This window comes from Myotis davidii, unplaced genomic scaffold, assembly GCF_000327345.1.
Source record: "Myotis davidii unplaced genomic scaffold, ASM32734v1 scaffold1491, whole genome shotgun sequence".
In the NCBI taxonomy this organism is placed as follows: domain Eukaryota; kingdom Metazoa; phylum Chordata; class Mammalia; order Chiroptera; family Vespertilionidae; genus Myotis; species Myotis davidii.
In genome coordinates this window covers 613,277-625,173 of record NW_006282604.1, presented here as the reverse complement: position 1 = coordinate 625,173, position 11,897 = coordinate 613,277, and the positions used below count along the sequence as shown (strand labels likewise).

Here is an 11,897-nt window from a genome sequence, read left to right as displayed (position 1 = left end):
CCTGACAACCAGGGGGCAGACCGTCAATGCAGGAGCTGCCCCCTGGTGGTCAGTGTCCTCCAACAGGGGGAGCTCTGCTCAGCCACAAGCCAGGCTGATGGCTGCCAACACAGCGGTGGTGGCGGGAGCCTCTCCCGCCTCTAGCACAGCATTAAGTATGTCCAACTGCAGCTTAGGCCTGCTCCTCACTGGCAAGTGGACATCCCCCAAGGGCTCCCGGGCTGCCAGAGGGATGTCTGACTGCCAGCTTAGGCCCAATCCCCCAGGTGGAGTGTGCTCAGCCAGCAGGAGGCTGATGGCTGTCAGTACAGCGGTGGTGGCAGAAGCCTTTCCCGCCTCAGCAGCATTAAGGATGTCCAACTTCAGCTTAGGCCTGCTCCTCACTGGCAAGTGGACATCCCCCAAGGGCTCCCAGGCTGCCAGAGGGATGTCTGACTGCCAGCGTAGGCCCAATCCCCCAGGGAGTGGGCCTAAGCCAGCAAGTGGGCATCCCCCAAGGGGTCCCAGACTGCGAGAGGGCACAGGCCGGGCTGAGGGACTCCCCCGAGTGCACAGATTTTTGTGCACCCGGCCTCAAGTTGGAATATAATTAGAATGATGCAATTGAGTGTGAGGGGAGGAAATAAACAGGCATCTCAGCCACCTGCCATGCCCTTCTCTGGTAGGGGATTACATTTCTAATGGTCTCTTTGTGGAAGAAAGGACAAAAACATTAAACCAGTAAGACTTGAAGTGGTTTTTTGTATCAAATACTCTATGTTGGATGAGATGAATACACCTAGCTATGACATGGAAAGACTAACAGAAAATTTCTTTCTTTTTAATGCAGATACTTCACGCGTCCAAATTATGTACAATTTCTAGCAGTTTATTCTCTCACTTAGGCACAATCATAATTTGGAACCAACTTTGAATTCTTAGGAAGCAAGTTTTTCTACTGAGCCCTGGACAACAAATATTTCAAATAGAATCCAGTGTGATAATTTGGGATTATTTCAGTAGCCTTACTAATCCCAAGCTGCTGATTATGAGGCAAGACCAAACTTTGCAGAGATCTTCCCCCAGCCGACTGCAGACATTAGGTATAAGCCAGCACCTTCTTCCCAGTGCATTGATGGTCTCCACACTCTACTTTCCTGTTGGATCTTTGCAGTCATCTAGATGTTCGTAACTCACCTTGTTTGATGAGAATTCCAGAGTCTGACATTTTTCTGCAGGAGAATTGGTAGCCACTAATTTCTTGGAGAGTATCCTTCAAAATCTGTGGAGTTTTCACTAGTCAGACCATTAGATTGACATAAATGTGTTAAACACTGATATTGAGTGATACAAACCAGGTTCTTCCCCAGCAACTTTTGTGCTAGCCCCTTGTCATGACGCATGGCCATGTGCATCTGCAGATGCGCATTGCAACAATATCAACTGAGCACAATATTATAATTTGGAAGAATGAATAGAGACAACTTCACTCTTGGACTCACGGACACTGATGAGTATTGTTGCAAATTCTGCAGTATCTAGAGATGTGTTGCTGCAGGCACTTAGAATGTAACCCTCCACATCACCATCACTGAGCTGCCCGCAATGCTGCATGGTGGCTAATGTTCTTGTTGGATCTTCAGGGGCATATTCTCTATCTACCAGATGGTCCGCTTCCAGGATCTTCATAATTTTCAAATTGCATATGAATTTTGAAATAACCTAACTTATCAGCAGTTGGGGTATCTTAAATAATTTCCTGATGATCAATTATTAACTGTGTTGGCGAGGGATCTTTGCCTATGTGTGTGAGGGTTAGTTTCTATGTCTGAAGCTGTTTCTTCAATTTCTAGGATATGTAGTTACATGGCCTCTCTGGCTAGGGACTTTCAGACCACTAAAATGTTAACTTTGCATCCCTGAGGAATTCATTATAGATTCCACATGTAGAATAGTAATTATTCTATAATTACTATCTTAAAAACGTCCTAGAGAGAAAGACAAATTAGTGCTATGATATGAGCAGTATGGTAATGCTATCACCAGAGTGTTGCTTCTATTTATAAAACTTAGATTTTTTTATCACTGTTTTATAAGTTACATATGTTCCTTATGAGAAGTTCTTTTTAAATAATTGTCCCAATCCTCAATAAAATCTTAGCAAATCGGATCCAGCAGTACATCACAAAGATCATACACCACGACCAAGTAGGATTTATCCCAGGGATGAAAGGATGGTACAATATCTGCAAATAAATAATTGTCCTAATATCAGATAAAGCTAGGCCAGTGATCAGCCTTAGTTAAATAGGGCATATGTTTGTAACCAAGACTGTCAGGTATCCTTGAAGGTGGAATGAAAACCTTTCGGTATATAAATCCAAGGAAGCAGGTGATAGACACCCAGCTCTTCGTAGTGATCCTAAACAATCGCTGAAAGTCTGCCTAAATTTAAGGTCAATCCAGATTGAACTGTCTGCTAAGAGGTCCTGGGAAGAGGTTCTTGCATTTTTTTTTATGTAACAGTGACCCAGCAATATCCCATTTAAGGCCATAGAATAAAGTTCTTGGAGCAAGAAGAGGTAGGAGTAACAAAAGGCGCTGACTTTAGACACAGTACTTAAGATATTTAAATGTTCTTGGATAACATATACCTTCCTAAAACAAAAAAAAACTTCAGGAACACAAAGCTAGTAAGAGTAATTCAGTGGAATAAATGGTTCTTGGAGCAAGAAGAGGTAGGAGTAACAAAAGGCGCTGACTTTAGACACAGTACTTAAGATATTTAAATGTTCTTGGATAACATATACCTTCCTAAAAAAAAAAAAAAAAACTTCAGGAACACAAAGCTAGTAAGAGTAATACAGTGGAATAAATACTTGGAATATCATTTTTTTACACGACAATTCCAATCCTCCTCATACATTCTCTGCCAGCCCCCTTTCAGTACCTCCTGTGACCAGTTTCTTACCTGATTTCTGGGGTGCAGTTGGAAGAAAGGAGGCTTGGGAAAGGGGACACAGAGCCTCAAGTGAAGTGGAACAGTTGCAGGAAACCTGCCTTTCAGAGTATTTCCTCATGAGACCTTGTCCTTCCCTATTTGACCTCTTCTCAGGCTACCCTGGTTTCCCTATTTCAGTCTATCTAGGGAACTGAGGTGGCAGCTGCATGTGCCCTATTTGAATGCGACCTCTCATGTTTACAGCACACTGCAAAGACTGCACATTGCTCTACTAACATCGTAAAGCACGTGCACTAAATTTCTGTTGACATGTCAGAAACAGTAGGTCTGGCAATCCAGAACCAAGGACAAAGATTTTCTCTTTTTCCCTCCCAGAGAATTTCCTGTCCATACTTTTAATTTAGAAGTTAACTAACATCTTAGTAGGTATTCAACTGAAGACATGATCTCAAAGGAATGGAACAGGATAAGATGAGGAGAGGTGTGCTGAGGGACCCAGGGCACTAGAATGGTAGATGGTGGGTACCATTTTTAAACCTCCTGCAACTTCCTGTCCTAGAGGTTGTCTTGGGTGCATGAGAGCTACTTGGAGGTGGGAAAGTCATGAGGATGAAACATTTGGACAAGTGAGTTTGTTGTCATTGCGATTTCACGAAGGAAATGGAATTGTAGAAGTAGCCTAAGCGTGAACTGATAAGTCAATTAATTACTTCCTAATAAACCAATTTAATTTAATGTCTATATAATGTGCTTAGGTATGTTGCCAGCTGGAAGGAAATTGCTACAAGCGACTCTTCAGTTAACTTCAAAAGTAGGTGATTTTTAGCAATATTTTATGGGAAATTCTTCTGAACAAAAATGATACATTCCACATATGTACACATTTCTTAGCACCTAACATTTCCACACCCTGCACAGTATATAGACATAAGTAAATTTGCCAAGTCATTATTATCTTATAGTAAGACTGTTAATTGGAAATAGAAGGAAATTTTTTATTTTATATAGGGTTACATTTTTTTCCAGTTTGAAACCATACTTCATTTTCAATGTAACTAGAAATATCCAATAGCTATATATTTTTAAGCAGAAGAGAGCTCCTTTACTTTTCCTTCTTATAGCATTATTAGCACAAAAAATAACATTTCTGTTTATAAATGATACTGTCTATAAAAATGAATGTATTTTATTTGTGGAAATTAAAAATTTAAAAGCACAGAATACATTTTTAGAAAACCAGTTTTACTACCTTTACCCATTTATGGTTAACAGTTGGAATGTTAGAATGTACTTAGGTAATGTATAGTGAAGTAAATCAAATCAAATAAGGAATTCAAAAGCAACTGATCTTCTTAAGTTATTCATGAATTCTTTTCTAAAGTTGCATACTTCATGGTTTCAATTATTAAATAAAAATTATTTAATGAGCAAACTTCACTTGGCTAAATAAATGCCTCAAAATATAAGAAGTAATGTTTAGGTCCTATGCCACTCTTGTCCCTCAGTGGTCCACAATACAGAGCAGTTGAAGAAGCACAGCATCATAACCCAGAAATATCAACACCTAACGTAGCCAAGTCTAATCAGGGTTGTTGTATAGTCTGAGCTTAGGAGTTCTCTCCTGCTGCCATCTGTGGGAGGCAGTAACACGGAGAAGTTACAATTGTGGAGAGTTGGTTCAGGGTGCCTGGTGTTGATTTTTGGCTCTACTGCTTACTGGCTGTGTGATCCTGGGCAAGTTAATAGTTCAGTTTCCTCTTCTGTAAAATTAGATTAACAATAGTACAAGGTTATAGGTAGCAGTGATGTACTAAGGAAAAACGTGTGAAGAGCTTAGACTAGTTCAGTGATGGCGAACCTATGACACGCGTGTCAGAGGTGACACGCGAACCCATTTTTTTGGTTGATTTGTCTTTGTTAAATGGCATTTAAACATATAAAATAAATATCAAAAATATAAGTCTTTGTTTTACTATGGTTGCAAATATCAAAAAATGTCTATATGTGACACGGCACCAGAGTTAAGTTAGGGTTTTTCAAAATGCTGACACGCTGAGCTCAAAAGGTTCTCCATCACTGGACTAGTTCCTGGCACGGAATTCATATTCTATAATTAGCCTTAACCTAGCCACTGTGTCCAGCTCATTGCTACCACCACACCACGGTCCAGGTTGCTATCATCCCTCTGCAAGCTTGTGTGACAGCCTCCAAACCCATTACCCCTTTCCGGCCCTCCCCCCGCCCCAGGCTATTCCCCACACAGAAACATCATTTCACAATGTAAACCAACGAAATTAGAACACAGGATCCCTTCTTTAGCAATCCCCATGTGGGAGTGCTAACTTACAGTGTTTTATAGTATTAACTCATTTGATCTTCAGCCCAATGAGTTCTATTATCTGCATTTTACAGATGAGCAAGCAAAGAGATGGGTTACTTGCTCAAGGTCTTACAGTAAGAACCTGTGAGGGCTGCCAGCTCCAGAACCCATGTTCTTAACCAGGACCACTTCTGCTGCCTCTCAGTTTTCACTGCGCTTGGAACCAAGTCCCGACTTTAGGATGGCTCTGGCTCTGGCTTAGCTTTCCACTCTAATCATGTCCCACTCGCCCCCTCACTCACAGCCTCTTGCCTGTTCCTCAAACATTCTGTGGTTTCCACTTCGGGGGTTTAATGGAGTTGGTGGTCTTCTACAGAATAGTTTTAGGGAACTATCTTCACTAAGGGCAGGGAGTTGTCCTGTTCGCTACTGAATCCCCAGTGTGTGTAGCACACAGTAAGTTTTCAATGACAGATCAAAGAACATAAAGGAAAGTAAAAAAAAGTGGGAGCATAGAATATAAAATATTGAGTTAAAAGATTACAGCCCTAGCCGGTTTGGCTCAGTGGATAGAGCTTTGGCCTGCAGACTGAAGGGTCCCAGGTTTGATTCCGGTCAAGGGCACATGCCCAGGTTGCCGGCTCAATCCCCAGTAGGAGGCAGCCAATCAATGATTCCTTCTCATCGTTGATGTTTCTATCTCTCCCCCTTTCTCTCCCTCTAAAATATATTTTAAAAAGAGAGAGAGATTACAGGCATACCTTGGAGATATGGTGGGTTCACTTCCACACCATCTCAATAATGCAATAAAGTGAATCATAGTCTTTTTGCTTGTGGAGGGTCTTGCTTTCCATTTGTAAAAAAAAAAAAACGATATCTGTGAAGCATAATAAAGTCAAAAGTGCTGCGAAACGAGGTCTGCCTGTGCCGATGGAAGACAGATGGAAAGATATAGTATGATGATTGGAAGGAGCACAGGAGAAAGTGAAATTTATTTTAAGTAGGAGAGGTTTCATTTATAGCTGAAGTCAGTAGAAGGTGAGACATTGAAGGTGCTGGCACTGGAGAAGAGGAGAGAATGTGTGCCACTTCTTCAAGAGCACAAGGTAATCTAATCCAGATATTTGGAAACTTTAGCTCTAGAGAGAGAAAGGCTTCTATTCATTTATGAATAAAAAACTGTTAGCTAGTAATGAATTATGGGGCACTAACTAAATGCCATGCTGAATGCTAAGTCCTTTACATGCACATTACACTTAATTCTCACAAAAATGATTAGGTATGCACTGTTGTTAGCCCCATTTTATAGATGAGGACACTGGGACTTAGGTTAAATAACTTGCCACAAATTGCACAGCTAATCCTATATAATAAAAGCCTAATATGCAAATTGTCCCCTCAACCAAGAGTTCAACCGATTTGACCAGGGGGCGGGGCTGTCCAGGCAAACCGGGGGAAGAGAGGCCCTGGCCCGCGACAGTGGCATGCAGTCATGGGGAGGGAGGTCCCAGCCGGCAGCCAGCAGCTGCTAGGGACCCTATCTGTGAACAAATTTTATGCACTAGGCCTCTAGTTAGTAATAAATCAAACTCAAACCCAAGTCCTTCAGAGCCTTTTGTAGAGATAAACAATGAAATATAGTAGGAAACAGTAGGATGAACTAAAAAACTTGGGACATTTATGGCTTCAGTTAAGTAGGATATAAAGATAGGTGCTCTAACAGTGGTGAAAGGAATGTGGAATAGACCTTAGCCTGGTATATTGAATGAGTCTATATCTTAATCACATCAGGCATCTTTCTAAACATTTGTCATTCCTCTCTCTCTAGGTTTCAGGTTTCAACAAGAACAGAAATATATATATGACTATGCAGCGATATCAGAGGGCATGAGAACATCCAATAATACTTCATATGGAAATACTTTAGAAGAACCAAATTTTACTAGCCTAACACCTAATTCCCCTTATGGAACATAAATATAAAGTACTCTTTTCTTTTTTGAGCTATAGCCCTTCAAACCCTGATTACATTCGCTATACATAAGAGAGAAGTTATTCTGACTAGAATGACATATATTCTTCGCACAGAATCTACCCAATTAAGGAAGATTAAAAAGAAATAGAACATTGGACTAGATACAGTGGTCATAGAAAATACAGAAATTATTTCTGGTATTCTGAAAACTGTAATATTCTGACCATCACACTTAAATAAATATACTTAGGTGGGAAAATCTTCAGCTTGTTTTTCTTCCTTTTTGAAGTATCTTCTACTTGAGCAATCACGTCAGGCAGAATTCTTTTCACATTAAATAAAGAGGGGGGGAGTGGGAGACAGTATAGCACATTCTCTTTTTATTAGGAAAGCAATAGCCTTACTAGAAGCCCCACCCTAGTCACCTTAGATATCCTTGAACAAAACGAGATCACTGAGGCACCCTTAGCTGAAGCAGCTGGAAAAGCAAGAACCTGTCTTTTGGCTTCCACAGTGGGAGGAGTCGAGGACTGGAGATGACTGTTGAGTCAAGGAAGAAGCCACCACACCCTCCAGGACTAAGCACCCTCTACTGCTGCCTGCCATCACACTTATCACACCGTGTCTTTAAAAATCTGTCTACAATCCTAATGACCAGACCTTATAGCCCCAACTATAAAAAAACAATTAAACCTGGCCCATGTAACTCAGTGGTTAGAGCATCGACTTGAGCACCAAAGGGTCTCAGGTTTGATTCCAGTCAAGGGCACATACCTAGGTAGCAGGTTGGATCCTCTGAGAAGGGCACATACCTAGGTAGCAGGTTGGATCCTCCAAGGGTTGGGGTGCCTGTAGGAGGCAACCAATCAATGTCTCTCTCACATCTATGTCTCTCTCTCTCTCTCTCTCTCCCCTTCCCTCCCTTCCAAGCTCTAAAAATCAGTGGAAAAAATTTCCTTGGGTGAGGATTAACCAAAAAACAAAACAACCCCTCCCCCCCCACACACACACACAGACATATACACACAAATAAGCAGTAACAGACCTATTGTATTTAAGGAAAAACATTTATTGAAATATAATTTACATATAAATTCACCCATTTGAATGTTGAGTTTTGACATATGTAATTTTCACAACCATTAAGACATAAAGCATTTCTATCACCCTCAAAATGTGCATCTTTGCAGTCAATCCACTCATTCCATCCCAAGCCCTGGAACCTCTGATCTTTGAATCACTACAGTTCTGCCATTTCTAGGATGCCGTATAAATGGAGTGATACTACATGTAGCCTTTTTTGGTCCAGTTTCTTCCATTTTAGCATAATGCTTTTGAGAGTCACTCTGTTGTTGCTTGCATCAGCTGTGCATTCTTTTTGAAATGACAATTGTATGATTAAACCACAATTTGTATATCCATTCACCAGTCAATGGGCATCTGGTTGTTTCCAGTTCGGGATCATAATGAATACAGGTGCTATGACCATTCATATCCTCTTCTTTATGGGGACATGTTTTAATTCCTCCTGGGAAATACCTGGGAGTGGAATTGCTGAGGCAAGCAATCTATATATATAAAAGCCTAATATGCAAAGTGTCCCCTCGGGAGTTTGATCACTTTCTATGATGTGTGCTAACCACCAGGTGGCAGCATGGACCAAACGAAGGCCCTTGCCGGCAGCCAGCAGCTGGGGAAGGGAGGCCCCGGACGGTGTCCGGCAGCCACTAGGGACCCTACCCATGCACGAATTTTGTGCACTGGGCCTCTAGTAACTATATATTAACTATTTTATAAGAATGTTTTTCTAAAGTGACTGTACCATTTTGCATTTCTACCAGCAATGAATCAGTTTCAGATGCTCCACTTGGTTTTGTCACTTGGGGTTGTCAGATGTTTCATCTCAGTGGTTCTAGTGGATGTATAGTGAATGTTTTCATTGTGAATTTAGTTTGCATTTTCCAAATGCCTTACGATGTTGAGGATCTTTAATGTGCTTACTTACCTTTGGATATCTTTTTTGGCAAAATGTTAAAATCTTTTACCTATTTTTAATTAGTTAAATGTGTATTTTGTTAAAATATTTTAAGATATATTTTCAAAACAAATCCTTTATCAGATACTGTTTTGCCATTCTGTGACTGGTGCTTTCCTTTTCTTAAACAATGTCTTTTTAGGAGAAAAGTTTCTAATTTTAATAAAGCCTCAGTTACAATTTTTTCTTTATAGTTCATGCTTTTAGTGTCTTGTCTAGGAAATCTTAAACCAAGGTCACAAAGGAGTCCTTATCCAGATTTTATAATTTTAGCTCTCACAATTAAGTATATTTTAATTTAATGATTATATACTAAAGGGTGTCCCAGAATTCACGCAAGAAGTAATTTTGATAGAAAACACAGGTTTATAATTAAAAATTGTAAATTTTTTTATTGATTCATAAAGTATACAGTATAGGATTATGTATGGAATAGCATATCGGGTAAATAGCATTTGCATAAATGTGGTTGAATTTCATGGATCACCAAAACGGGAAATTACACAATCAGGAAATGACTCATGCAGTAATTGAATTGTTTCTCGGGCTGAAATTGTCACATTTGGGGTTCAGAAAATCCACGAGTGATTGTTGAGAAATAAATGCATCCACAACGTGTCACTGTTTGGTGTGGATTTTGGGCTGGAGGCATCATCGGACCATTCTTCTTCGAAAATGAGGCTGCTCAGGCAATAACAGTTAATGTTGCTCGCTATCGTGACATGATAATCGAGTTTTCTGTGCCTAAATTGCAAGATACGGATGTGGACGACATGTGGTTTCAACAAGATGGTGCCACATGCCATACAGCCCGAGAAACAATTCAATTACTGCATGAGTCATTTCCTGGTCGTGTAATTTCCCATTTTGGTGATCAGAATTGGCCACCCAGATCATGTGATTTAACGCCGTTGGACTTTTTTCTTTGGGGTTTTTTGAAGTCTAAGGTTTATGCCAACAAGCCCACGACCACCCACGCCTTGAAGGAGGAAATTGAGCACTGTATCAACAAAATTCAGCCACATTTATGCAAAAGAGTCATGGAAAATTTCAACAAAGAGTGTATATGTGCCAGCAAAGCTGTGGAGGCCATTTACCCGATATGCTATTCTATACATAACCCTATACTGTATCCTTTATAAATCAATAAAAAATTTACAATTTTTAATTATAAACCTGTGTTTTCTACCAATATTACTTCTTGCGTGAATTTTGGAACCCCATTTAGTATAGTGGAAGGGAAGGTTTGAAATTCATTTCCTTGCATATGGATATGCACTAATTTTTAGGAAAACTATCTTTTCCCTATTATGCTACCTTGGAGCCCTAGCTGAAAATGGCATATATGTGAGTCTATTTCTGGATTCTTTATCCTGTTCCATTGATCTTTTTGTCTTGTCTTTATGGCAATACCATTTTTATTATTATGGATTTAGCTTAAGTTGACCAAACTTGTTTTTTTCTTCTTTTAATCCTCACTTGAGGATATTTTTTTTCCCCATTAATTTTTAGGGAGAATGGAAGAGAGAGGGAAAGACAGAGAGAAACATCAATGTAAGAGAAACACATCGATTGGTTGCCCCCTGCACCGGTCTGGACCAGCGCCTGGGCCAGGGAGGAGCCTGCATCCAGGGTACAAGCCCTTGACTGGAATCAAACCCAGGATCCTTTGGTCCACAGGCTGACACTCTATCCACTGAGCCAAACCAGCTAGGGCTTGTTTTTTGTGTTGTTGTTTTTTTTTTTCTTTTCAAAACTGTTTTGGCTATTCTAATTCCTTTGCATTCCCATAAAAATTGTACCATCAGATTGTCAAGTTCTAAAAGAAAAAAAAAAGCCTGATGAAATTTGATTGGATTGCATTGATTCTATATATCAATTTAGGAGAGAGATGCCATCTTAGTAGAGCATATTAATCCATGAAAATGGTACATCTCCCTGTATATTTAGGCCCTTGGTTTCTCAGTAATGTTTTGTAAATTTTAATGTATAGGTTTCATATCTTTTATAAAAATTATGCCAAACTCCCTGGCCAATGTGGCTCAGCTGGTTAGAGCATTGTCCCAGCACCAAAGAGTTACTGGTTTGATTCCCAATCAGAGCACATGCCTACGTTACAGGTTCGATCCCCCATCAGAGTGTGTGTACAGGAGGCAGCCAAATGATTTTTCTCTCATAAATCGATGTGTGTGGCTTCTCTCTCCCCCCACCCCTCCGCCCCCAATCAGTAGAGCATATCTATCCTGGGGTAAGGATTGGGGGAAAAATTATGCCAAACTTTTTTTTATGCTATTGTTTTTACATTTCATTTTAAACTGTTCATTGCTGGTTATAAAGAAAATTTCAGACACTTAATTTCCTGATCTAGTTGACTTTTATTTAACAATTCACAAACTGAAAAGCATTAAGTCTAGAAAACAGGAAAGAGTTTCCAAGGGTTGTACAAAGTGAGAGAGTTTCATAGACCAAAGTGAGCAGGAACAAGAAAGTTACACTGGGCATTGTTAATTGTTACACTGGGGTACTTTCCTTATATGGAGCAAAGGGAAGCTTGGAGCAGGGTTAGGTAACTTGTGCTAAGCAGGCAAGTGCTCATTGGTTGGCACAGAGCTATGTTTCTGGGAGA

General features: G+C 40.2%; 1 protein-coding gene across 1 annotated transcript in view; it reads left to right on the top strand.

The window, feature by feature from the left end:
* Nucleotides 1-7,390, top strand: part of LOC102764968 (chromosome unknown open reading frame, human C11orf65) — a gene marked incomplete at its 5' end in the record, with an annotated part of 20,628 nt that extends 13,238 nt beyond the window's left edge. The window contains 2 exons of the mRNA XM_015560656.1: nt 3,697-3,752; nt 7,090-7,390. Of these exons, the coding sequence (XP_015416142.1) occupies nt 3,697-3,752; nt 7,090-7,238 (205 nt within the window). The remainder of the gene's footprint in view (nt 1-3,696; nt 3,753-7,089) is intronic.
* Between the last annotated feature and the right edge of the window lie 4,507 nt (nt 7,391-11,897).